The 25,740-nt window shown below is 46.2% G+C and overlaps 1 protein-coding gene across 1 annotated transcript in view; it reads right to left on the bottom strand.

The window, feature by feature from the left end:
- The window catches only part of FAIM2 (Fas apoptotic inhibitory molecule 2), a 44,678-nt gene extending 19,280 nt beyond the window's left edge, over window positions 1-25,398 (bottom strand). Inside the window, exons 1-6 of the mRNA XM_060272107.1 lie at window positions 25,195-25,398; window positions 21,205-21,394; window positions 8,335-8,435; window positions 7,751-7,815; window positions 4,110-4,163; window positions 443-493 (exon numbers count right to left, since the gene is read on the bottom strand). Of these exons, the coding sequence (XP_060128090.1) occupies window positions 443-493; window positions 4,110-4,163; window positions 7,751-7,815; window positions 8,335-8,435; window positions 21,205-21,394; window positions 25,195-25,209 (476 nt within the window). The 5' untranslated portion in view covers window positions 25,210-25,398. The remainder of the gene's footprint in view (window positions 1-442; window positions 494-4,109; window positions 4,164-7,750; window positions 7,816-8,334; window positions 8,436-21,204; window positions 21,395-25,194) is intronic.
- Between the last annotated feature and the right edge of the window lie 342 nt (window positions 25,399-25,740).

Here is a 25,740-nt window from a genome sequence, read left to right as displayed (position 1 = left end):
CAGCAGCGCGCATTGCGCTCCAGCTGCCCCCTCCCCTTCGTGTGTGCGCACACTCACATCCATCCACACACACACACACGCCAGTCGCCCAGGTTCACACACAAAGCAGCGAGGGTGTCTGTCGCACAACTTCAGTGGTGGTGGGAAGAGGGGGGCAGGAAGGCGAGAACAATAGGCAACGGTCTCCTCCCGAGGAAAAGGTGTTGCGTACCTATAGGGCGGCACAGAGTTGGTGTGCCTCGTGATTTTTTTCATGGAACAAGTGTGTCGTGGCCCAAAAAAGGTTGAGAAACACTGAGCTAGAAGACCAGCTTGTACTGATATGAGACTATCCAAACTTCCAAGGTGACACAGATCTCTCCCACAAAAAGGACAGAAAAGGAGATGCAGAGAGAACACAAATCCCCTTACTCTATCAAATGCACTAAAAGTAGGATTTTACCTGGGTCCAGAGCAGCAAGCCAGGATCAAGTAGGTAATAAAGAAGACGGCACTGCAATGAGAGGGGTGGAGAGAGAGAGAGAGAGAGAGAGAGAGAGAGAGAGAGAGAGAGAGAGAGAGAGAGAGAGAGAGATATGAACCAAGTGGGGTGGGATTGCCGATTTCCCATTAAGGGCATCTGGTTGGCCACTGTGAGAACAGGATGCTGGACAATATGGGCCACTGGCCTGATCCAGCAGGCTCTTCTTATGTCAGCTTCTCTAGTCTTACCTGGAGATACCAGGGTATTGAAACTGGGACCGTTTGCTCTACCACTGAGCTATGGCCCTTCTTGATGTTGGGATGGGGAACCCTTGCCTCCCCACCAGATGTTGGACTACAACTGCCTCCCACCCCTGACCATTGGGCCATGCTGCCTGGGGTTGATGGGAGTTGCAGTCCAACAACATCTGGAGAACCACAGGCTCCCCATCTGTGGTCTAATAGGAAGGAAGAAGAGGATCTATGACTTACTTGGCACTTTAGCTCAAGCCTCTCAAGTTCCACCTTGAACCCCAGCCTACAACCCAGAGGGCTAAGGGCTACAAGAGAAACAGAAAACACCCTTCTTAATGGGAGGGGGGGGGGAAATGGTCCACACAACCAACCAGTTCAACCGGGGGGAGAATTATTAGTGACTCCAGACAACTGATTGAATAGGGAACAGGAGGTCAACCTTCAGAGAGTCTGTGCAAGAGGAAAACTTCTCCAAGTATTTTTCCATTATGTAAAGGGCTGTAGAGTGTAACTCTAGACTGTTTGTCGTAATGTCACCTTCTACCTGGTGGGGAGATGGCTTCTGACTGAGAAGACAGGTTCCACTTACATGTGCAACAGTGAGGCTGAGGCATGTTGTCCGGCTGGGAAATAAAAATAGCCATGGGGAGGGGGTGGAAGCATTTAAACCTGGTTCTTTTTTAATGTAAATGTAGAATCAGAGAATCATAGAGCTGGAAGAGACCACAAGGGCCATCCAGTCCAACCCCCTGCCAAGCAGGAAACACCATCAAAGCATTCCTGACAGATGGCTGTCAAGCCTCTGCTTAAAGACTTCCAAAGAAGGAGAGTCCACCACACTCCTTGGCAGCAAACTCCACTGTCGAACAGCTCTTACTGTCAGGAGGTTCTTCCTAATGTTTAGGTGGAATCTTCTTTCTTGTAGTTTGAATCCATTGCTCCGTGTCCGCTTCTCTGGAGCAGCAGAAAACAACCTTTCTCCCTCCTCTATATGGCATGCTTTAATATATTTGAACATGGCTATCATATCACCCCTTAACCTTCTCTTCTCCAGGCTAAACATGCCCAGCTCCCTAAGCCGTTCCTCATAAGGCATCATTTCCAGGCCTTTTACCATTTCGGTTGCCCTCTTCTGGACACGTTCCAGCTTGTCAGTATCCTTCTTGAACTGTGGTGCCCAGAACTGGATACAGTACTCCAGGTGAGGTCTAACCCAGGTAGCATTGTCTAGCCCGCATTTTACTAGCTTCTTTACAAGAATATCATGGGGCACCTTGTCAAAGGCCTTGCTGAAATCAAGATATGCTACATCCACAGCGTTCCTTTCATCTACCCCTTTCATCAACGTATTTTATTTATTTTGCAAACCTAAGCAGATTTGCATAGCAACACCACCAAATAAAACTCCCTCCCACCCTCCACTTCCGGAGTGCAGATTTGCACCTAGGTAAGATATGGCTTCTGTCCAGCTCTAGATTTTCACAAGCATCAATAAAGTAATGAATTGAAAGTGTCGCTACACAGTGTTCCATGTGTTCTTGGTGGGCAAAAGCCGCGTTTAATGGATTGTGCGTATTGAATAAAACCAAACCATGTTGCACAGAAGGGGGTACTCCTCTTTCCTGTATGGTGTTCATGTTCTAAGGTGATTAACCTCTGAACTAAAGAGCTTTTCTTCAGTGCTTTCCAACTACCCATCCTTGGTTACACCTTGCCTGTTGCTTCTCTAGTGCTGTGCCAAGAAAAGCCAGGCTGGCATTAACTGTGCACACTTGCCACAGTGGCGAACCTACCTGCTTTGGCACCGGGAGCAGCATACATCTGGGGGCATGGCTGGCACGGATCACAGAGGGTGTGGCGCACATCATGGGGGTGTGGCGCGTGTCCCAGGGGGCATGGCACACTAGCCGAGGGGGCATAGCACATGCCAGGGGTGTGTGCGGCAAGCAGCAAGCGTCCTGGGGTGCTTAGCAAGCACTGAGCATCCCAAGGGCAGGGGCAGCCATGGCACCCCCCCAGGGACGGCACCCGAGCCGGACCGCCCCCACCCATCCCCACCTTCGTCCGCCAGTGCACCTGCCCCATCTCCCTTACTTTGTCTCACTGATCCTGCATTTCTCTGCTATTTTGCATTGTTTGCTGATCATGGAGAGGGGGGAGGGAATGATGAACCCCTCTGCCTTCTGGGGTTTCAATAAACCATTGTTTATTGTAGGTCCAAACCAGTAGGTCAGGGGTCTGCTTCTAGGTCCGCTGTTTCCCAACTCTTTCCCCCCAGGGACTCAGTCATAGAGGGAAAGATGTCTAGGGTCCTCCTCTTCCTGTACTCGTTCCCACTGCACACTAAGGTGTTTCCTCCTCATCTCCAGTGCTCAACTAAAATGGGATGGGGCTTAATGAAAGCTCCGCCCCTGACTCTGCCCACCTTTGGCCAAAAAGGGCTGGAAGTGCTCCTCTTTATTTTATTTCCCCAAAGACCTCCTAAAACAGTCCCATACATATACCACAACTAATAACAGTATACATCTGCAACACATGTTCCCAATGAAATGATCTACAAGTTAGTATAAACCTTTGGAAGGGGTATTTGGTTTTCTAGAGAATTTGTAAATGAAATGAAGCTCCATTTTCTCCTGCCTAGCATCACATTCACTTGGTGAGCCCCAGCTGTGTGCAGGCCCGGCTCTAGGTGCAGTCCCGGTGGTGCGGGGTGCCAGGGCGCCAGGCCGGCAGGGGGGGCACTGCACGGCAAAGCCGCACCGAAGCTGTGTTGCGCGCTGCGAGGGCGGGGGCGCCAGAGCGATTTCCGCGCCTCAGCGCCAGGGCACCCAACCTGCTCGAGACGGCCCTGGCTGTGTGACTACCCCCAGTGCCACTGAAGCCATAGGGTCATTTTGTGCAGGGTTATTATAGGTTGGAGCTTCCTGAGCAGCAACGACGACGACAATGCGCAATTCGGCGCGCTCAGCCAGCCGTCTGTCTTCTAATCGCCCCGCAACAACACGCAGGACCAGCCCACTGGCAGTGCCGCGCGCACGCACCGCGAGCCCACCTGCCGGCAAGCAGCTTCCCCTTAGCGAAAGGTGCCCGGCCTCCTCTATGGCAAGCCCGCTATGACCTTGCGAGGTAGACGGAGTCAGTTTCACCTGGGCTCCATAGCCCCGCCCACAAGCAATCATGCCCCCCCCCCTAGTTTTGATCCTGGGTACGCCCCTGGACTCTACCCTTTAGCTTTTCTTTAAGGTTGCTTTTGTTTTCCTATGGGTTGTTAGCCTGCCTGTCCAAAAATAGCCTCTTGTACTGGGCCTACAAAATAACAAACCTTGCCTTATCTATTAAATAAGAACTTAAAGAGAGATGAAGCTTATTTCTGAGATAAAGCCAGTACTTACTAGGAAGCCCAGTACCAGGCTGGATTTGCTTGGATATATGTTCGGACTGGTTCACTGCAGTAAAGAAAGAGAAAGACAAGGCACATGAGAGCAATTCAAAGAGAGCAGAGCATCTGTGATCCTGGCATCTCAACTGCTTGCCCATGGCCTGTAGGAGACACACCAAGCCAAACACCCTCCACCCAACCATTGCCTCTTGCCTCTCTCTCCTCCCCATCCACACTCTGGCTGTAAGACTGTGTCCTCTGCTGCTAAATCTTGACACCGGTGTATAATATGGACAACTAGAGGGAGCCTGATCCACCACCTTCTTCCCAGCAATTTTTTTGGCCCTCCCCCCAATTTTAGTATCAGATTTTAAAAAGTTGTCATTGTTAGATGTATTATCCATCCTTCACCAGCAGATCTCAGGGCAGGTTACAAAAATTTAGAATTCAGTGTTAAAGGTAAAGGTAAAGGGACCCCTGACCATTAGGTCCAGTCGTGACCAACTCAGGGGTTGCACGCTCATCTCGCATTACTGGCCGAGGGAGCCGGTGTATAGCTTCCAGGTCATGTGGCCAGCATGACAAAGCCGCTTCTGGCAAACCAGAGCAGCACATGGAAATGCCGTTTACCTTCCCGCTGTAGCAGTTCCTATTTATCTACTTGCATTTTGACGTGCTTTCGAACTGCTAGGTTGGCAGGAGCTGGGACCAAGCAACGGGAGCTCACCCCGTCACAGGGATTCGAACCGCCGACCTTCTGATCAGCAAGCCCTTGGCTCAGTGGTTTAACCCACAGCGCCACCTGGGTCCTATAGATAGCCCTGAAGATAGTACTGTTTTATTGTCATGCTCTTAAAGAATCACAAGCCACATGCAAGAACACTAGCAGGAGATCTACCCAGTTTCAACGAGGTGCAAGGTTTAACAACTTAACTCTTAGGTTTTTGGCCTTGTGGGTTTAGCCCACAGTGCCACCTGGGTCCCCAGAATTCAGTGTTAGAAACAGTTAAAACGAAACAAAACAAAAAAAGGTAGACACAGTGCTGGGCTGGGTGGAGCTCAGCACCCTGATGGGAACTTTCCAGTCATCAGATCAATCATCTGATGAGCAGAGAGGTTGCAATATCGGGTGATCTGCATGGATTACCCGAAAAGGGGTCCTGGGTGTGTATCTGACTGTGTGTACATGCATAAACGCAGTTTTATGAGTATGTGATTAGCCACACCCACTGCTGCCATGTGATCTCAGGAAGGTTGGCCAACAAACGAAGCAAAAAAAGCAGGTCACTCTGTTGCCGAGTCTATATCAGATCTGGGTCTACTCAGAATGTTCTTAGTATCTTGTGTAACAGGCTGCTGCTGTGTTGGCACTGGAAAACTGGGTCACATACCCCAGCATCAGTGCAAAGGAATGGTCTATCGACAGTTCCGGGAGGGGCTTATTCTGAGGCATTTTTTCCATGCAGCTATTCGTGGAAAATAAATGCTTCATGTACTTACTGAGCAAAGGCCCCGCAAACAGCAAACCACCCAGTGTTTGAGGAACGGGGTGGGGTGGGGTCAATGCTCTCAGTTTCCACACAGCCTCAAAAATAATTGAAGGAGGGCATCACAATCAGCATAATGCCATCAATTTATTTGCTTTATTCTACTCCAGGGAAATGGCTGTTGGCTTGGTAGCCAGGTGATTAAATGGCTTGAAAGGTCTCGAGCGATACCAATGTATTATTCATGTGACATGCAATTTGATGCAGGTAAGCCTTTGCATCCACCACCTCTGCTATTTGAGCATCAGGCAGGTGGCCGCTGAAAACCGAGGCTAGGAATAAAAATGCACCAGACTGCGTTGCAGAATCCAAATGTTTTCTTCTTCAAGATACAGCTGCTAGGGACAGAGAGAGGGTGGTCTCCAAGTATCACACCCAGGGCTGCCTGAGACAAAAGGGGAATGTGCCACTACACTGTCACCCCACCCTACCTCTGAAGCCTCCCTTACCAGGGTGGTACAGCAGTGCCCGTGAAGCAGTGGCAGCATTTTCCAGGGGGATCTCATGCGCTCCACAAGATCTCGTGAGATTTCAGCAAGATCTCACCAGAAGCCAGCACCATAGCTGCCAAGTTCCGGCCTGAGAAATAAGGGACTGGACCGGAAGTAGCGCTGCCACCATTTTGGAACTGGGCGGAGCATGCTCAGAAGCTACTTTTGATGCTGCTCTGCCCTGTTCCAAAATGGCCGCCGCACCAGAAGTCGTGCTGCAGCCATTTTGGAACTGGGCAAAGCAGCATCAAAAGTCGCTTCTGAGCATGCTCCGCCCAGTTCCAAAATGGCCGCCGCGCCAGAATAAACCGGGGGGAAACAAAAAAATCCATTTTTTCAGCTGGGAACAGCTGGAAAAACGGGGGTTTCCCGAGGAATACGGGAGACTTGGCAGCTATGGCCAGCACCAATGGCAGTGGCAGAGGCAGGGAAGCACTCATGGAGGCACCACCTCTTGGGTTTTGGCCACCTGAGGCAGCTACATCACCCCACCACATGGGCCCCGACCAGTGTGGTATGAAGGCCAGGGGTGCTCCCTTCACAAAAGCACAAAGGAAACCCACCCATCTTTCATGTTTTATTTCATCTTAGTTTTGTGAGCCAGCTTGAGCATGTAGAAAGACAGACTATGAATGTTTTCAACAAATTATACAGAATCTAATGGACGAGATTCCCGTCATTCTTGCTACATATTGGTGGAACACATAGCTTTTGAATGGAGCTGCCACTAAGGATGGAGAAGCAATTCAATTCAGTTTGCATATAGAGCCAAATTGATCAAATCCACACTTTCTGAAACAATAAGAGAAGCAAGTCGCCCTTTAAAATTTGCACTTAGGCAAAATTTGCAGTGCAGGTCTCCAAGCACCCAATGTTTACAAAAGAGAAGGCATATATTCTGGGGAAATGTGCACAAAAATGAATATGTTCGTGAAAATAACATACAAAAATGCATTATATTAGGAGAAATTGCCTGCAGAAAATATGTACCTTAGTCAAAACTGCATACGAAAATAGGTCTATTAGGAATAATGTGAATTTATGATTGGAGAAATGAGAACTTGAGAGAACCAGAAACTGACAGATCCATCCATCTCTAGGTGGTACCAATTCTCACCTAGAGCATGGGTAGCCAAGATGGTACCCTCCAAATGTGAACTGCAACTCCCATCATCCTTTGCAATTAGTTATGCTGGAAGGGGCAAATGGGAGCTGGAGTCCGACAGCATATGGTGGGCACTACATTGACTGCTACTGAAAGCAATGTTCAAGGCCAATGTGGATGCTCCTCTTTGGTTAAAATATCCCAGAAATTTTGAGGGAAGCTATTAATAACTTCCTGTAGTTTGCTTTCATTCTGTTTAAGGCTCCAGACACACAGCAAAAAAACCAAACAAATAATATATCATTAATCAAGTGGGTCAGCTTGAATGCAAGTCCACGGATTTAGACATTTGCAGGACAGTCCCCAAGTCAGAAAGTCGTGCATAGTTTGCTCCTTTTATTCCCCATGCACAGGAAGAAATAATACAGGAGCAGTACTACCATTAGGAAACATTAGCCAAAGCAGAAAAGGCACCTAAACCAAAAGGCTTCTTGGTGGGCCAGAGACTTACCAGAAGGTGAAGAGGGCCACAATGGCAACTGTAACAAGAAGCTGAAGCAAAAGGATGCTGTAAACCTAAAATTGGGGGGGAAAGGTGCTTAGAAACAAAAGGTAGAATTCAACACTGTGCTAAGGCAATTGTTCCATCAGTGAAAAAATGATTTTCCCTCTTCCTCCCCCCCCCCCCGCCCATTGTGGAGGTTCTCCTAAACCTCCTGAGCAATTGCACAGGGAGGGGCCAAATCCTGCTGCAAGAGCGGGCCTAATTGTGCTGGTTTCCAATAGTGCAACAACTTAGTTGAATTCAGCCCATAGTTTGACACAATCCTTCCTTGTGGGATGTGAGCCATTAAGAATCAAAGCAATCTGCATAGCCCTGTCCATTAGCTATGTTCACAAAACACACATACACACACCAGTGACACAAACACAAAGTCCTGTGGCCTATATGGGATCACACCCATAGGTCTCCACCCCCATCCCACATGTAACTGGATAGGGAGGCAAACTGGTTAAGTGAGCCTGGAGCAAGAAGCATGTTGGACACCCTTCTTCCATACAGTATGGAGGAAGGTTGACTGTTTCAGACATTACCTTCCTAATGAACACCCTGCGTACACTGCGGTCATCCCAGCTGAAAGTTGTGAGTGTCTCAGTGTCCCCCGAAAATCCACTGCCATAGTTGGGACTGGAGCCTGAAAAGGATGGAAAGCAAGACATGTCAAATTTTGCCCCTCTGCTCTCCTGGGGTCCAAGTAGGGCACATGTCTCTTCAAAGCAACACAAAATCTTCCAGGCATGTTAACACCACTAGCACACTCTGTCACTGGTTTCCCCAAAGTTTGCAGCAAGTCAGACAATGTTTTCTACGACAGGTCAGTATTTGCATATTCAACTGCCATTAACAAAAACACAATGCGAGCTCCTGCGAACCCAGCAGTTTGAAAGCACATCAAAGTGCAAGTAGGTAGCGCTCCGTCGGGAAGGTAAATGGCGTTTCCGTGCACTGCTCTGGTTTCGCCACATGACCCGGAAAAACTGTCTGCGGATAAACGTCGGCTCCCTCGGCCAGAAAAGCAAGATGAGCGCTGCAACCCCAGAGTCGTTCACAACTGAACTTATCTGTCAGGGGTCCTTTACCTTTTTTAAAATGTTCTACCACACAAAAAGGAGCAGGTATGAATGAACTTTATTGCATAAAACCAGAGGCCTTTGCAAAACAAAACAAAAAATAAACAAACCCCCCAAACTTACATCTTGTTGATACACATAGCTGCCAAGTTCTCCCTTATTTTAAGGGAAATTCCCTTATGCTGAATAGGCTTCCTCACGAGAAAGGGGAAAACTTGGCAGCTATGTTGATACATAAGCTTTCTTCAGACATTATAAAATGGTTAATATTAACCATTATAAAATGTTATAGGTAGGTAGCCATGTTGATCTGATGTAGTTGAAACAAAATAAAAAAATTCCTTCCAGTACCGCCTTAGAGACCAACTAAGTTTGTCATTGGTATGAGCTTTCGTGCTCATACCAATGACAAACTTAGTTGGGCTCTAAGGTGCTACTGGAAGGAATTTCATTATAAAATGGTTAACATTTATGTTCCCTGGCTTTAACCAGCAACATTGAATGAGACTTGTATATTTCATTGATTCTGTATCAGTATATCAGATAAAGACCTATCTACCCACGTTTTGCCAAACGTGTCTTGGAAGACAATACTTTGTTCTTCGTTGAGCAAAACAAGCCACATTTCTAGCTTTAGACGTGATGCTAGGCTAGAGGTCATGGTTTGTAAGCAAAGTGGCCCAGATCAGCATGTTAATAGAAAACATGTGTGAGGTGTGAACTGTGCCACTGTATTAAGCTGGAGTATTTGGTTAGATTGTAGCTTTGGATAATGGGGAACAAAACAAATTCTTTGCAGGCTGGGGGGAAAGGCCAACATTTGATTCCCTTTTGAGGGTGAAGTGAATGGAAAGTTACCATCTTCAAGATGAACAGTTTAAAAAGATGTCACAGGTGACAGCATCATATATCAAAGCTATAAGGGGAGGGGGGAAGTAGCAAACCCAGCAAAACAATGCAAATTGCATGCTCCAGTTCTAGCCAAAGAAACGCAAAGAAGGATCAAACGGCCCCAGGGCTTGGGGAGCCCACGTAAACTTTGTACTCTCAGGATCATATGAATGTCCCAAGAAAGAGGACATTTCACAGGACTTTCCAGTTCTGAACAAAATGTGCTTGGTATGGGTGTGTGGCTGTTTACTTTACACTAGTGCATGCTTTTTTGTATACATTACTTAGCTGGACAACTGCACTGCAAAATTCAGAGAAGTGCGAATTTTGAAGGCAGGCTCTGCTTTGGTTTGTGTGTTGTTTTGAGAAAGTGTGAATTAGCTAATTGTGCTTTTTAATGTGAACTGGATTAGATTTCTCCCCTATCCTTTGTGGGAATGGACTCAGGAGATCATTAGCTCGAATCTCATTTGTCTCAGACTTTGATTTAATGTGAATTTTCCATTGTTCCTCGAATAAACATTCTGATTTGCTGTTATCCCTGGGATAATTGTTAAGGAAACCCACATTTAAAGATTTTGAAGAAATATAACTACAAGATACCAACACCTATTCAGTGTTGTTACACTGTATCAAACCTCTACCATGTAACCCTTGTGATTTCCCCCCCTAAACTGAAAACAATACACACTTTAGTCTTTTTAATAAGGAAGGTCCTTCACCCCTTTCCTGCCCATTTCCAACTTTACAATAATCCTTTCTGAGATGGCATGACCTGTACACTGTATTCCAAAAGTGACCGAACCATAGATTTATATGGTGCCATTGTGATACTGGTTCGTTTTATTTTCAAACCCTTTCCTACTAACATCCAGCATGGAAGTTGCCTATTTTATCACCCTCATATATTGAGCTGAGTTGATATTTTCACCGAACGTTTTCATTCACCATGACCCCAATTCAGTGGAACCTCGGTTTATGAACACCTCGGTTTACGAGTTTTCGGTTTACGAACGCCGCGGACCCATCTGGAACGGATTAATTCACTTTCCATTACTTTCAATGGGTACGTTCGTTTCAGTTTATGAACGCTTCAGTTTATGAACAGACTTCCAGAACCAATTACACCCATGCTTTGGGTTAAGTACGCTTCAGGTTGAGTACTCCGCAGACCCATCTGGAACGGATTAATCCACTTTCCATTACTTTCAATGGGAAAGTTCGCTTCAGTTTAAGAACGCTTCAGTTTATGAACAGACTTCCGGAACCAATTGTGTTCATAAACAGAGGTACCACTGTATCTCTTTTTAAAATAATGGGGGGGGGAATTGGAAAATAAAATAAAATACATACTTATTAATTTTAAGAATGTATAAACCATGCCTTCATCCAAAAGTAGATTACAGAATAGTATAGATGAACACTTGAAATATGCAGTGCGGTATTAAAATGGTGTAAATGAACTAAAAAAAAAATTCTACAAAATCATAATAAAATTGAGAGGACCAAAAACTCAACCATATTTAGAAATGTCTTTTAAGGTTTATTTATTTTTTAAAGGTGTCAAACAGAATATAGAACTGATGCTAGGCATACCTGCCACAGGACAGCATCCCATAGCTGAAATTCCACCACAGCAAAGGGCCTGTCTTTTTTATATACATACTGTATTCCGCGTATAGCTGGAGAAGAACCTGCTCTAAATACATGGGCAGGTTGATAAAATTAGGCATTCCAGTGATTGTACCTTTGAAATCCCTTCTCCACTGAAAGGGGCCCCACGTGATGGTGGGTAACAATACATATATGTGTGCAGAAAATACAGAGATACATTTTATTGCCTCCAGGGAAGGCTGCAGTACAGTTCCCTCTTCTCCACCATAGCCAATCATGACAGACATTTTGCTACAAAATAATATGTGTCTATAGATATCATGGGCTATATCGATATTGCAATTAAGGCTCAAGGTTATCCCTTTATCTTTCAGCTGTGGGACCGAGGCTTTTCATATTACCGAGCATTAAGTCTTCTTGTGAGCATATGAGGTGGGTCTCCCAGGGAATATTTCTCCTTTCCTCCTAATGCAGAAGAAATCCCTCAGCTTGGTTTAATTGTCTCAGACTATACTGTCTTGACATCACCTATTATGACAACTCTATCCCCGCCAGGGACAAATTTGGCCAAGATACAACAGTGTGCTTCATTTACAGAGTTTGTACTTTACCCAAAGCACCACCACACAATGAAAACATTGAATTCAAGCTGCTGCATTGCCTAACTTCCAATGTTATTCGGTTTAAAATGGTGAAAGAATCGCTTGTTTGGTGCAAGGCTCACTCTGTTTTCTATTGCTGCGTTGTGCAGAAGTTCTGTATTTGAACCAGGTAGCCGAAGCAGCCAGTATGACGCTCTCCAGTTATTGCTGGACTATAGCTCTCATCATTCCTGACCATTGGCTCTGCTGGCCTCAAACACCTGGAGGGCACCACACTAGCTCTCCCTGCTCTGCAGCTTAGCCAAATAATTTTACCCCCATGTTTTCATCCATACAGGACTCCAAGATAGCCAACAAGTCATCATTTGAAAACAACAACAATTCAGATTCAAGCACTACAAATAAAACAGCCACCAGCAAACTCCAATGTGGTTCAGCAAGAGTAACAGCAAAACCAAACCAATAATTAGTTTTTACTCTGTTTTTTTTAAAGTACTGTAATAGAAAATAGTAAAAGTGTTCTTGAAGCTAGAAACATGAGTTTGACCAAACTGCGGGAGGCAGCGGAAGACAGGAGTGCCTGGCGTGCTCTGGTCCATGGGATCACGAAGTCGGACACGACTAAACGACTAAACAACAACAACAATAGTAACAGGCAGATAGAGAGGAAGGTAAATGGATAGTCTTAAGCCATGGATTTCCACAAGTTGGTATTATCCAAAGGTAATACCTCTCAGCCAGAGGTGCGAGATAAAGTGTTGGACAGTTTAGGAGTCAGGTGGAGTCATAACAGAAGCAGCAGCCCTTAAGATATCCAGTCCCCTTAAGGTATTCACCATCACCAACAGGACTTTGAAGTGGACTTAGAAATGGATCAGCAGACACTGAAAATATTATTAGGCAGAGTGAGGCAGCTGTAGTCCCCCCACCGCCACACCATTTCCTCTGAGCCCCCTAAGGGAGTAGGAAACCCTTGCCCATCTATTGCAAACCATCCAGAAATAATACCAGTAGTAGTATTATACCATGGGACCCAGGTGGCGCTGTGGTTAAACCACAGCGCCTAGGGCTTGCTGATCGGCGGTTCGAATCCCTGTGACGGGGTGAGCTCCCATTGCTTGGTCCCTGCTCCTGCCAACCTAGCAGTTCGAAAGCACGTCAAAATGCAAGTAGATAAATAGGAACCGCTACAGCGGGAAGGTAAACAGTGTTTCCATGTGCTGCTCTGGTTTGCCGGAAGCAGCTTTGTCATGCTGGCCACATGACCTGGAAGCTATACGCCGGCTCCCTCGGCCAATAATGCGAGATGAGCGCGCAACCCCAGAGTCGGTCACGACTGGATCTAATGGTCAGGGGTCCCTTTACCTTTACCTTTAGTATTATACCATACATCTGGTATACTGTAAGCCATACCAGTAGTTTGCAATCTACCTTCTGCTCAGCCCTGCTCTACGCTATCTTGTAGTTTTGCTGGCATGATGCTGTTACCTGGAGCTACATCTTTCTGTGGTTCACTTGCTGCCTGGACCAAACTTTCCGTATGAATCATTTGGTCCAGAACTTCTATCAAGACTCTTAAATTGCAAGGAAGCTTCAAACATGCAGTCCCCACTACCAGTCTAAAGTGGTAGTGATCTAGGAACTATTGGCCACATGGTTTTATTTCATGTGTAGGTTGCCTTTATGCTTGTAGTACATCATGATCTGCTCTGCATAGCATAAGTTGATTTGCAAGGACTCCGGTAGGTAGGGGAGGGTGTGGCTGGGCCTCCTACTTTTGGCAGGGAGGTAACTGGGCATTTGGTCCCTTCTTTTCCATAAAAGATGCCAGATTTTTTGAGAGAGGGAGCCTGGATTGCCAAACATGTAAATATGAGGGGCTCTTTAATTGCACAGGCTTTTAGTGGTCAACAACCCATGATGCAATCCCTCTGTGAATTTATATAGGATATTGCAACTTGCTGCTCTTTGTTACTAAGCCCAACTTCATTTCCAGATACACTTAACTGTTGTGAAGCAGCAGGCTGAAAGCAAAGATGAACAAGGTTTAAGTGCCTTAAGGGAGCTGCAGATAAGGAGCTGAGGGGCTTATTAATTCTAAACCACCCTTTCAAGCTTGCGGGCAGTCTCTCTCTAAGGATGTTTCACCAATGTCACAGAGGTTCAAGAGATGCAGTTTTTGAGGAAGTATCATACAGAATTCCCTCCCATTATTACCCCCTTCCTAGAGTTGCCATACAGTCCTAATTGTAAGGGACCTCCAAAAATGATAGGATATTTTGGTTATAGTTAATCAAGCCACAAAATAGGGTTCATTGCGGACAGAATCAATTTGGGGAAATATTGAAACCAGGCCTCTTGGTCTCTTGCAATAGTTCAGGAAGAAGATTGTGTTTTTTTAAAATATATATTTATTAATTTTCCAATTAAAACCAATTATATCACATTCATTATTTCAAATTATACACATATATATCAATCAAACCAAATATTATGCCAAATCATCTAGAAAATTTTTTGGGGTTCCCATGCTTCAAGAAATTGGGGATTCCTCGCAACCGTCCACTGCCGTCTTTTTTCTAAAGTTCAAATCGTCTCTCCAAGTTCATAATAATCCAGATCTTTCCCTTACAGTCATATAGATGTTTTCCACTTTCAACCGATTGTTTCCCAGCTGCTGAGATAAATATCAAACAAGGTTTCACAGATGTTCTTTCTCCTGTGTGGGTTAATCAGTCCAGCCTCCCCATAAATCTTCTTAGTCTGGAGCTCCCTGTTGCGCCGTCAACACGAAGCAGCGCCATCTTAAAAAGCTCAAATCACTTTCGTTTTCTCTCATAACCATGCAGATTAACGATCTTTATAAAATTTACAGCTTTTCCAGGCAGAAGACCCAAACATCAAACCATAGACTCTTGGTAAATTAATGGATCTCCTTGCCCTATAGCTGAACTTAGCTTCAGGTCGCTGCTCCAATTCAAAGTGCGTCACAGCTCATAAATCCTCCGAACGCGTCCAGGGATTCCTTCCGTCCAACTAGAGGGGGGCTTTTCTCATCGGCAACTCCACATCTTTAAAAAATATGCTCAATAACAACAGTTTATAAAGTTCAACTCACACAGTCTTTTGCTTCTCTTTCACTCCAAACAAGCCAGGACATCGCGTCTGGGAAGGTACGAAGTAACTCATATGAAGAAAAAAAAAAAACTCACTCCCCTTATCGCTCCGTCCCCATCAATCCTTCTTCCAGATGAAATACAGCCTTTGACTCCTCTCCCTCAGCAGCATAAATTTCTCAGCAGTAAACAGCGCTTCTTCCCCTCCTTCTGAAGTATGTCCATAGATTTAAGCCTAATTATCTTCTTTAACCATGGAAATCCCCGCCATGCAGATTAGCGTCCGGGAGTCCTGGCCCTCGTAAGTGCTTTTCAGCCCAAGCTCCCCCCACTCCAAAAACAGTCGGAGTGGGTCTGGGGGCATCGCGGGCCAGCGGCCCCTCTCCGTAACCCCCGGAGAGGGTAGGGGGTTGCCATTTACTCCCCTAGCAACCGCCAAATTCCTTACGAAGGTCAGAGGGATGGAAAACAGGTCCGCCATTCCTGCCGGCGGAAACCGGAACCCCCAGGAAGAAGATTGTTGTTGTTGTTTAGTCGTTTAGTCGTGTCCAACTCTTTGTGACCCCATGGACCAGAGCACGCCAGGCACTCCTGTCTTCCACTGCCTCCTGCAGTTTGGTCAGACTCATGTTGGTGGCTTCGAGAACACTGTCCAACCATCTCGTCCTCTGTCGTCCCCTTCTCCTTGTGCCCTCCATCTTTCCCAACATCAGGGTCTTTTCCAGGGAGTCTTCTCTTCTCATGAGGTGGCCAAAGTATTGGAGCCTCAGCTTCACGATCTGTCCTTCCAGTGAGCACTCAGGGCTGATTTCCTTCAGAATGGATAGTGTCAGGGAGACTTCCTACAGGGAGCCTCCCCCTGTCATCCTGACCAGCACTTCGCCCAGTGACAGCGGTAGCAGCGGGTCAGGCGGGGGGAATGAGGAATGGAGCAGGATAGAGGGAGGGCTCAGTGAGGCATCTGAGCCCTTGCACCGCCCCAGTCAACTAGTGGAAGAAGGAGGGCTCAGCGATGTGTCAGAGCCCCTGCACTGCCCTAGCCAACAGGTGGAAGAGGGAGCGCAGCTGCTTCTGGCACCCGAGTTGAGGCGCGCGCCCAAACGCAGGTTTAGGGGGCAGTGTTTCGGGGTCCCCAAGCTATTATGCTGGCCCCAAAGCAGAAGGCCGCCATTGCCGGATTCTGCGAGTGACTCAAAGGTCATGTTTTCTGCTATCTCTGCACTGTAAATAATATGCACGATAAGACCTTAAAAGACAGATCGGACTGGAGCGTCTTTACTCGAGAGTAGCTGCAACAATCCCCTGACGGATAGGTTTGATCTTCTTGCAGTCCATGGGACTCTCAAGAGCAGGGGCCCCAGACTACGGCCCGGGGGCCGGATGCGGCCCAATTGGCCTCCCAATTCGGCCCGCGACGACCCCCGCCGCCCACTGCCGCCGTCCGCTCTTACGGCGCGCAGCGCAGCGGCGATCTTCCAAATCGGAAAAAAATCGCCGAAAATCCTTTGTGCGCATGTGTATGGGCCTCTCCCGACCCAGAAGAGGTCATTTCCGGTGCACTTCTGGGTCGGGGGAGGCCCATACGCATGCGCACAAGCGATTTTAGGCGATTTCTTTCGACCGGGAAGCGCGCCAGTAAGTGCGTGTGCGCATGCGCACGGGCGCGCACTCCCCCGCCCTCCGGCCCGCTGCGCATGCACTCCCCTGCCCTCCGGCCCGCTGCGCATGCACTCCCCTGCCCTCCGGCCCGCCGCATGATTGGCGCGGCGGGCACCGGCCCAAAGCCCGGTAAGTCTGGGGACCCCTGCTCAAGAGTCTCCTCCAGCACCAAAATTCAAAAGCATCAATTCTTCGGCGATCAGCCTTCTTTATGTCCCAGCTCTCACTTCCATACATCACTACTGGGAAAACCATAGCTTTAACTATACGGACCTGTGTAGGCAAGGTGCTTACAAGGTGCTTTTTAAGATGCTGTCTAGGTTTGTCATTGCTTTTCTCCCAAGAAGCAGGCGTCTTTTAATTTCATGACTGCTGTCACCATCTACAGTGATCATGGAGCCCCAAAAAGTAAAATCTCTCACTGCCTCCATTTCTTCCCCTTCTGTTTGCCAGGAGGTGATGGGACCAGTGGCCATGATCTTAGTTTTTTTGATGTTGAGCTTCAGACCATATTTTGCGCTCTCCTCTTTCACCCTCATTAAAAGGTTCTTTAATTCCTCCTCACTTTCTACCATCAAGGTTGTGTCATCTGCATATCTGAGGTTGTTGATATTTCTTCCGGCAATCTTAATTCCGGCTTGGGATTCATCCATTCCAGCCTTTCGCATGATGAATTCTGCATATAAGTTAAATAAGCAGAGAGACAATATACAGCCTGGAACCAATAAGTTATTCCATATCCAGTTCTAACGGTATCTTCTTGTCCCACATAGAGATTTCTCAGGAGACATATGAGGTGATCAGGCACTCCCATTTCTTTAAGAGCTTGCCATAGTTTGCTGTGGTCGACACAGTCAAATGCTTTTGCATAGTCAATGAAGCAGAAGTAGATGTTTTTTTGGAACTCTCTAGCTTTCTCCATAATCCACCACATGTTTGCAATTTGGTCTCTACTTCCTCTGCCCCTTCGAAATCCAGCTTGCACTTCTGGGAGTTCTCGGTCCACATACTGCTAAAGCCTGCCTTGTAGAATTTTAAGCATAACCTTGCCAGCGTGTGAAATGAGTGCAAATGTATGGTAGCTGGAGCATTCTTTGGCACTGCCCTTCTTTCGGCACTGCTGAGTTTTCCAAACTTGCTGGCATATTGAGCCCCTTAACAGCATCATCTTTAAAATTTTAAATAGTTCAGCTGGAATATCATCACTTCCAATGGCCTTGTTATTAGAAATGCTTTCTAAGGCCCATTTGACTTCACTCTCCAAGATGTCTGGCTCAAGGTCAGCAACCACACTACCTGGGGTGTACGAGACCTCCATATCTTTCTGGTATAATTCCTCTGTGTATTCTTGCCACCTCTTCTTGATGTCTTCTGCTTCTGTTAGGTCATTTCCACTTTTGTCCTTTATTATGGTAATCTTTGTACGAAATGTTCCTTTCATATCTCCAATTTTCTCTGGTTTTTCCCATTCTGTTGTTTTCCTCTATTTCTGTATATTGCTCGTTTAAGAAGGCCCTCTTGTCTCTCCTTGCTATTTTTTGGAAATCTGCATTCAATTTCCTGTATCTTTCACTGTCTCCCTCGTATTTCGCCTGCCTTCTCTCCCTCGCTATTTGTAAGGCCTCATTGGACAGCCACTTTCCTTTCTTGCATTTCCTTTTCATTGGGATGGTTTTTGTTGCTGCCTCCTGTATAATGTTACAAGCCTCCATCCATAGTTCTTCAGGCACTCTGTCCACCAAATCTAAATCCTTAAACCTGTTCCCCACTTCCACTGTGTATTCATAAGGGAATTAATTTAGATTGTATCTTACTGGCCCAGTGGTTTACATGGACAAAGGAAGAAGATTAGAACATGTCAAATAAAAAAAACATTATGTCCATTAGATTTCCAACCGACCATAGCAAAACAAAATATTCATTAATCACAATGCTACTCAAAGCCACCCCTAGCATTAGGCAGAGTGAGGCAGCCCATCTCAGTCACCTGATTTGGGGATACCAAAAATAGCAGCAGCATTTGGATTATTCGGATTATTAACATTATGATGGTTCTACATCATTTTACAGCCAAATGCCTTGTTCCAGCTCTTGTGTTGGAAACGTTGGAGTGGCTTAATGCTGGCTACTGTATGCCACCCAGAATGAGTGCTTTGGGAGGGGGAGCCCAGATTGTGAGACGTGTGATAAAAGTGAATAATATATCTTTGCTTTTCTGAGTTATCACCCGGCATTCAACCCTAACTCCAGGTTTGCTAGTAACTAGATCCTACCACTGTACTGCAAGCTTTATGCAGCAAACTCCTGTGGAATCAGGGTGTTCATATTAAGAACTCAGACAGTCAAATGACACTCCCATCCTGGGACCCACCGCCACATAACTTTTGTGACTGTAAATTGTTTAAAGCTGGTTTTAATACGGTGCTTTACTGTTGTGTTGTAACCCAGCCTGGGACCTTAGTGTGATGGGGGGGCGGGGTAATGACTCAATGAATGAATAAGCACCTGAAACAAACACAGCGTTCACTGAGACCTTTTCATAGTTCACTCAGTTGGACCTTGTATTAAACTCCCAACACCCATTTGAACATTAAGATCTAATCTATAAATTAAGTAGCTGAAAATTCGCATTTACTATATTTCTCCAGCGTATTCATCTTATTGCCGCTTTTACGTAGCAAAAAAACGTTCATTGTCCTCTGAAGGCTCCAGCACCCAGAAGCAGATGTGAAGATCAATGTGAGAGTAACCATTCTGAAAGGATGTGTGGCCCTCCTTGGTGACATCATTGTGATGGCACAGGACTGGAACCTTCAGGTGGCAGGTGAACTCACCCATCCTCTGGGGCCTTTGCTTCCTCACTGGGAATTTCTTGGGGCATGGTTAGGGATGTCCAAGGAATCCATTGAAAACGGACGATCAAACTGATTTTCTTCTGTCCACCCATTCAAGCCCTATTGCAGCATGGACTCTTGCTATAAATCAGGCTTCCTCAACCTCGGCTCTCCAAATGTTTTGAGACTACAATTCCCATCATTCCTGACCACTGGTCCTGCTAGCTAGGGATCATGGGAGTTGTAGGCCAAAAACATCTGGAGGGCCAAGGCTGAGGAAGCCTGCTATAAATGCTTTTCATCTTAGCTCATGAAACTGAAAGTATTTTTTAAACATGCTCACATGATACATACATAGATGCATAAATTGCTTTGCAAGATACATTATTTGCATATCATTGATGTAGAATTGCCAGTGTCCCAATAGATGCCTCTCTGCTTTTTAAATTTCTGAAGTGTTTGTTGCTAGAGGGGGCCTATATGCATTGACTGCAATCCTAACCATGTTCTACTCAGAAGTAAATCCGAAAACTTCAATGAGGCATACCCCCAGGTAAGTGGAGGTTAGGCTTTCCACCTTAATCTGTTTCCTATTGTGGATTTCAAAAACCAGTGGAATGAAGCACTCATTCTTGCTTTTTCACAAGGAAAGAAATGATCTCTTGTTACCTGTGGATATGATCTGGGCTCTTCAGGTAGTCAGAGTCCCTTTGTCAAACTGGGGAAAACCATCTGGATTTGACTGCTCATTTTTACTTACAATCCACCCCCTAAATCTTTGTTTTCAAACCAAAATTAAATTTAAATGTACTTTTCTCCCCCACTACTACCACCAACAAGTTGTGTTGATTTATAGCTTGTTGTGCTTTCCTAGATACTACTCAATCCCCTTTGTACTGTGCAGGGAATTTTAAAACTGGACATTCATTATTTTTCTTTTCATGGCAGGAATACATTCGCACAATGAGGATTTCAAGCTTTCAAACACAAAGTCATGTTCACTGTAAACATTTAAAACATTTAAAACCTAAATTGGTTTGAGTATAATGTTTCAGCAAGCACATGACCACGACGATTTTCCATATAAATACACATTTATGAAATGAATAGTGCAATAAAAAAGAACATATATGTTTACTGAGCAAAGGAGAGTGTCTGTAGAATTTATAAAATCCAGGAAATGACGAGCAAAATATGAACAGGATATTAAACTGTGCCTTCTCGACTCCTCAGTCAGGGAAACAAGAGAGAATGGCAAGTTTATACAGAGCTGTGAGAAATCAAATCTCCCAGTTCTCCTAACAACTAGTGTATAATTTATAGAGTTTCCACAAAGGTAGCAGTGGAGGAGCTCTCAACCTATCCACAAAGCTATGAATTAATGCAGACATTTTAATTAAATATAGATAGGTGGATATGAATATTTTTATAAATAAATCATTGCATATAACTGCATAATGACACCACAAATGCTCAAATGCTCATGCAGGGTAAGATGTCAATAACAGTGCAAGACTATGTGTATCTACTCAAAGGTAAGTCTGGTTAAGTTCATAGGATTGGATTCTAAATTTTGGATATATGTATATGAGAGAGAGAGAGAGAGCACAAACTCACTGGGATCCACATATGCCCAAGCTGGATGGAGAGGAACGTTCAGAGGTGGAGGGAATGCCCCTGATTTCAATCCTTCTGCTGAGGTCGCCTCTTCATATGTTGGAGGAGCTGATGTGACGTTTGTGTTGTCCTTTTTGTCTGCATCTGCCTGCTGCCCTTCAGAGTTTGCAGGCTTGTTATTCACGGAGAGCTGCAGAGCAAAATAGGAAATGGAACATTTAAAAAGTTCCAGTTCCAGTATTTTTTTAAGGAGATGCATGGCCAAGGGACCATCACTCTTCATCATCCAGCCAGTCCCTGACCCTTAACCCGGAAGCTCAAGTTTGTGGTGCTTTTAAAGAAGCAAAAGAGGAACTAGTAGGGTTATAGCAAAAGGTTCCGCATTATGTTTTTCATGAAAGCCATTGTTTCCTCATGTATATCAAGGGTGGGGCTGTGGTCCTCCAAATGTTGCTGGACAACAACTCCCATCATCCTTGGCTGTGGCTGATGGAAGTTGTAGTCCAATGACATCTCACAGTTGTCGTATTCCATTTTGTTTTGTAGATGTGTTCATTTCCTTAGACAAGCGGTCAGCAAACGGTTTCAGCAGGGGGCCAGACCACTGTCCCTCAGACCTTGTGGGGGGCTGGACTATATTTTGAAGAAGAAAAAAATGAACGAATTCCTATGCCCCACAAATAACCCAGAAATGCACCTATATAGATAAAAATGTAAAAAGGGCATGTGGGTGGGTGTCCACTTTTCACCGAAACCGCTTGACCGATTGCATTCAAATTTTGACACAACATCACATGCCAATGTCTGAAGGACCTTAGAAAGTTACCTAAGACAGATGTCACACCTGCACCTGTTAACCCCCCCCCAAAAAACCCTGTTCCAGAACACACCACTCAGCCGAAAGTGCATGCTGGGAAAAAGAATGGAGAAGCAGTGTCTCCATTGGCTGCAGACAATCGGTGACATCACAAAATTCCACAGCAACCAACTGAAAACAAGGCCCAGCATTGCCCAGCAGACTGAATAGGCCGCAGCATTGCCCAGCCAAGAGAACTGACTAGGCTGCAGCATTGCCCAGCCGGGAAAACTGACTAGGCCGCACCATTGCCCAGCCGGGAGAACTGACTAGGCCGCAGCATTGCCCAGCCGGGAGAACTGACTAGACCACAGGCAACAACAAACTGAATATGGGCCTATTACAGGGCCGTGCCTTTGGGTAGGATAAATTTGTTGGGGTGGGGTGGGGGGATTTCACAAAACACGCGTGTGTAGGGGAGTCTGGGTTGGGGCAGGGCAAAAATTTACAGAACACGCGTATGGGGGGGGATGATTCTATACAAAATGAAGGGGGACTCTGAAGGTGAGGGGACTCTGAAGGCAGACTCTGAATGTCCATTTAACAGAAAAAGCTCCATTTAACACAAAAACCCACAGCAACGCGTGGCAGGGCCAGCTACTTTTAAATAAAAGCACACATTCTACTCATGTAAAAAACACCAGGCAGGCCCCACAAATAACCCAGAGATGCATTTTAAATAAAAGGACACATTCTACTCATGTAAAAACATGCTAATTCCTGGACCGTCCATGGGCCAGTTTTAGAAGGCCAGATCTGACCCCCGGGCCTTAGTTTGCCTACCCATGCCCCTTGACTGATCCACTGGCTTTTTGTGAGATTGTAAGCTCAGCCTTTTGGACACGGGTGGCGTTGTGGGTTAAACCACAGAGCCTAGGGCTTGCCGATCGGAAGGTCGGCAGTTCGAATCCCCGCAACGTGGTGAGCTCCCGTTGCTCGGTCCCAGCTCCTGCCAACCTAGCAGTTCAAAAGCACGAAGTGCAAGTAGATAAATAGGTCCTGCTCTGGCAGGAAGGTAAATGGCATTTCCGTGCATTGCTCTGGTTCGCCAGAAGCGACTTAGTCATGCTGGCCACATGGCCCGGAAGCTGTACGCCAGCTCCCTTGGCCAGTAAAGCGAGATGAGCGCCACAACCCAGAGTCGTCCATGACTGGACCTAACGGTCAGGGGTCCCTTTACCTTTACCGTTAAGCTCAGCCTTGCCATCAAGGAGGTTCAATCTGTAGACCAGAGGTGGGGAACCTGGGGCCCTCCAGATGTTGCCGAACTGCAGCTCCCATCATCCCTTTCCATTGCCCACGTTGGCTGGGTTTGATGGAGTTGTAGTTCAGCAGCATCTGGTGGGCCAAAGGTTCCCCACCCCTCCTGTAGACTGCAGGGTAATCCAGCCTGCTGCTCCCATAGCATTACAAATTATGCCTCTGCTTCTGTGGCTTGAACAAAAAACCCAAATCCTCCCTAATGTCCCACAGCAGTTAAAATACTTAAAACAACAGAAGCAATACATTGTGATCCAGTATCACTTGACACCACTATCTTGAATAACAGATTCAATATAAGCCCCATTGACTTCAGCAGGGTTTAGGTCCCAGTGCAGCCTGACACTCAATTTGGCATCCCTAACCCTGTTGTAATAATAATAATAATAATAATAATAATAATAATAATAATAATAATAATAATAATTTATTATTTATACCCCCGCCCATCTGGCTGGGTTTCCCCAGGCACTCTGGGCGGCTTCCAACAGAAAAATAAAACACAGTAATCTTTTAAACATTAAAAGCCGCCCTGAACAGGGCTGCCTTCAGATGTCTTCTAAAAGTCTGGTAGTTGTTTTCCTCTTTGACATCTGTTGGGAGGGCGTTCCACAGGGCAGGCGCCACCACCGAGAAGGCCCTCTGCCTAGTTCCCTGCAACTTGGCTTCTCGCAACGAGGGAACTGCCAGAAGGCCCTCGGTGCTGGACCTCAGTTTCCAGGCAGAATGATGGAAATGACGAAGAGTCGGACACGACTAAACGACTAAACAACAACAACAACAGATGAAATCCAGGCTGTTTCACAGCAGCAAGACCCACCTTGCAGCGCAGCCACCCCACAAAAGCTTTCTATAATTATAACAACTCAACACATGGCAGCTGAACAATCTGAGCCAATCAGCAGCAGTGTCAAAATGAATCAGAGGTGTGTGGAGTTGTCTGGGAGTTGCGTCAGTGTGGTGCCATCTGGATTGAGATGACCCACTTCAAAAGGAGCAAGTGCCTAGATGGTGAGGGGGGTGAGGGGGGGCAGAAGGGGAGGGGACCTTTGCGAAGGAGATTTCTTCGGTCCAGCTTTGTGCAAGAAATTTAGCATTCCATACGTATCCTCTAGTATAGGCACAGATGCATGACATCAACACCCTGCTGGCCAATTCCAGTTTCACAAGCAAGGGAGCATTTGGGATAATTCATCCCTATTACATAACTCCCTTTGTGCACAGGTGAGACCCAGAATTACGGAACACACAACATAAGCTATCGCAGCAGCATCCAAAATTGAACCACCATAGATTTGTTGCTTGCATCATAGCCAGCAGCCAGGGGTTCTAACAGCTACAGGGGGCTAAAAACTAAAACATGTATTTAAAGCCCCTCTATGCTGCTTTTACATGGCAACTGATTTCTTAAAGGGGGGGTTGGGGAGGCCAGGCCCGGGTGTGTGTGTGATGGATGGAATTTAATCTCCTTCAGTTCAACCTCCTGCAATGAGTAAGAACAGGATTTCTTATTCTTGCAAGGTTTCAAGAATGCTTTTAAAGGGCTGGCAGGAACGCAAATCCCGGGGGGGGGGATTATATGGGATAAGTTGAGGTGATTGACAGCAATCCTGTCACTAGCCCTTCGGTGACATGCGATAAGCCTCTTCCCACATTTCCCCCACCCCCCGCTTTTTCTCTTTCGCAACAGGGATTTGCTGCAGAGAACAAGCAGATGGACGATTTGCTCTCATCCACAAAAACACAAAGATGGTGAGGTTGAATTAATTCTGCACCACAATTGCATTTCTCCTTACACAACACTTAATTCTGCCAAGCATCTACATTGATTATTAGAATTGAGCAAGGTATATTTGGTCCTGCTCCCCACCTACCTTTCCCTGCGTCATGTTTTCCTATGGAGTGATGTTCCTTCTGCTTGAGAGAATAGTACTTCGCAGGAAGCGAGAGCGAGGAGAGCTATTTTTCTCCCCTCTGCTCAGCAGCTGACTGGCTACGTACGATTTGCTGGCTCTTTCCCTGGCGTGTCGCTTCAACCTCTGCAGCCTGGTCTGGTGATGCTCTTACATTCCAGCAACATCTAGATCTCATCTCCCTTCTGGTGGTGGAGGTGGGAATCTACCATTCCCAAGGTACTGAACGGGGGGGGGGGGATGCTGAGGAAAGCAGATGCAAGAAAGGAAGGTGGGGGTGCTGAGGAAGGACAGTGTGTGCTTTTGACGTAGCCTCTTTCGGAGTGTGATGCAGTGTCACACAGGGAGAGAGGAACCCAGCAAATGCCAGAATGCAGCTTAACGGTGGAGGACCAGAATTGCAGAGGGAACAAACAAAAGAGGAGGTGAAAGAGAGGAGGTGATGCAGAGGAGACCTGGGGAGGATGCTCTTCTAAAGACTTAAATGCACCACTTTGCTGCATTACT

Source organism: Zootoca vivipara, chromosome 2, assembly GCF_963506605.1.
Source record: "Zootoca vivipara chromosome 2, rZooViv1.1, whole genome shotgun sequence".
NCBI classification, from domain to species: domain Eukaryota; kingdom Metazoa; phylum Chordata; class Lepidosauria; order Squamata; family Lacertidae; genus Zootoca; species Zootoca vivipara.
Note: the sequence above shows the minus strand (reverse complement) of the source record. Positions and strands in the feature narration are given on the sequence as shown.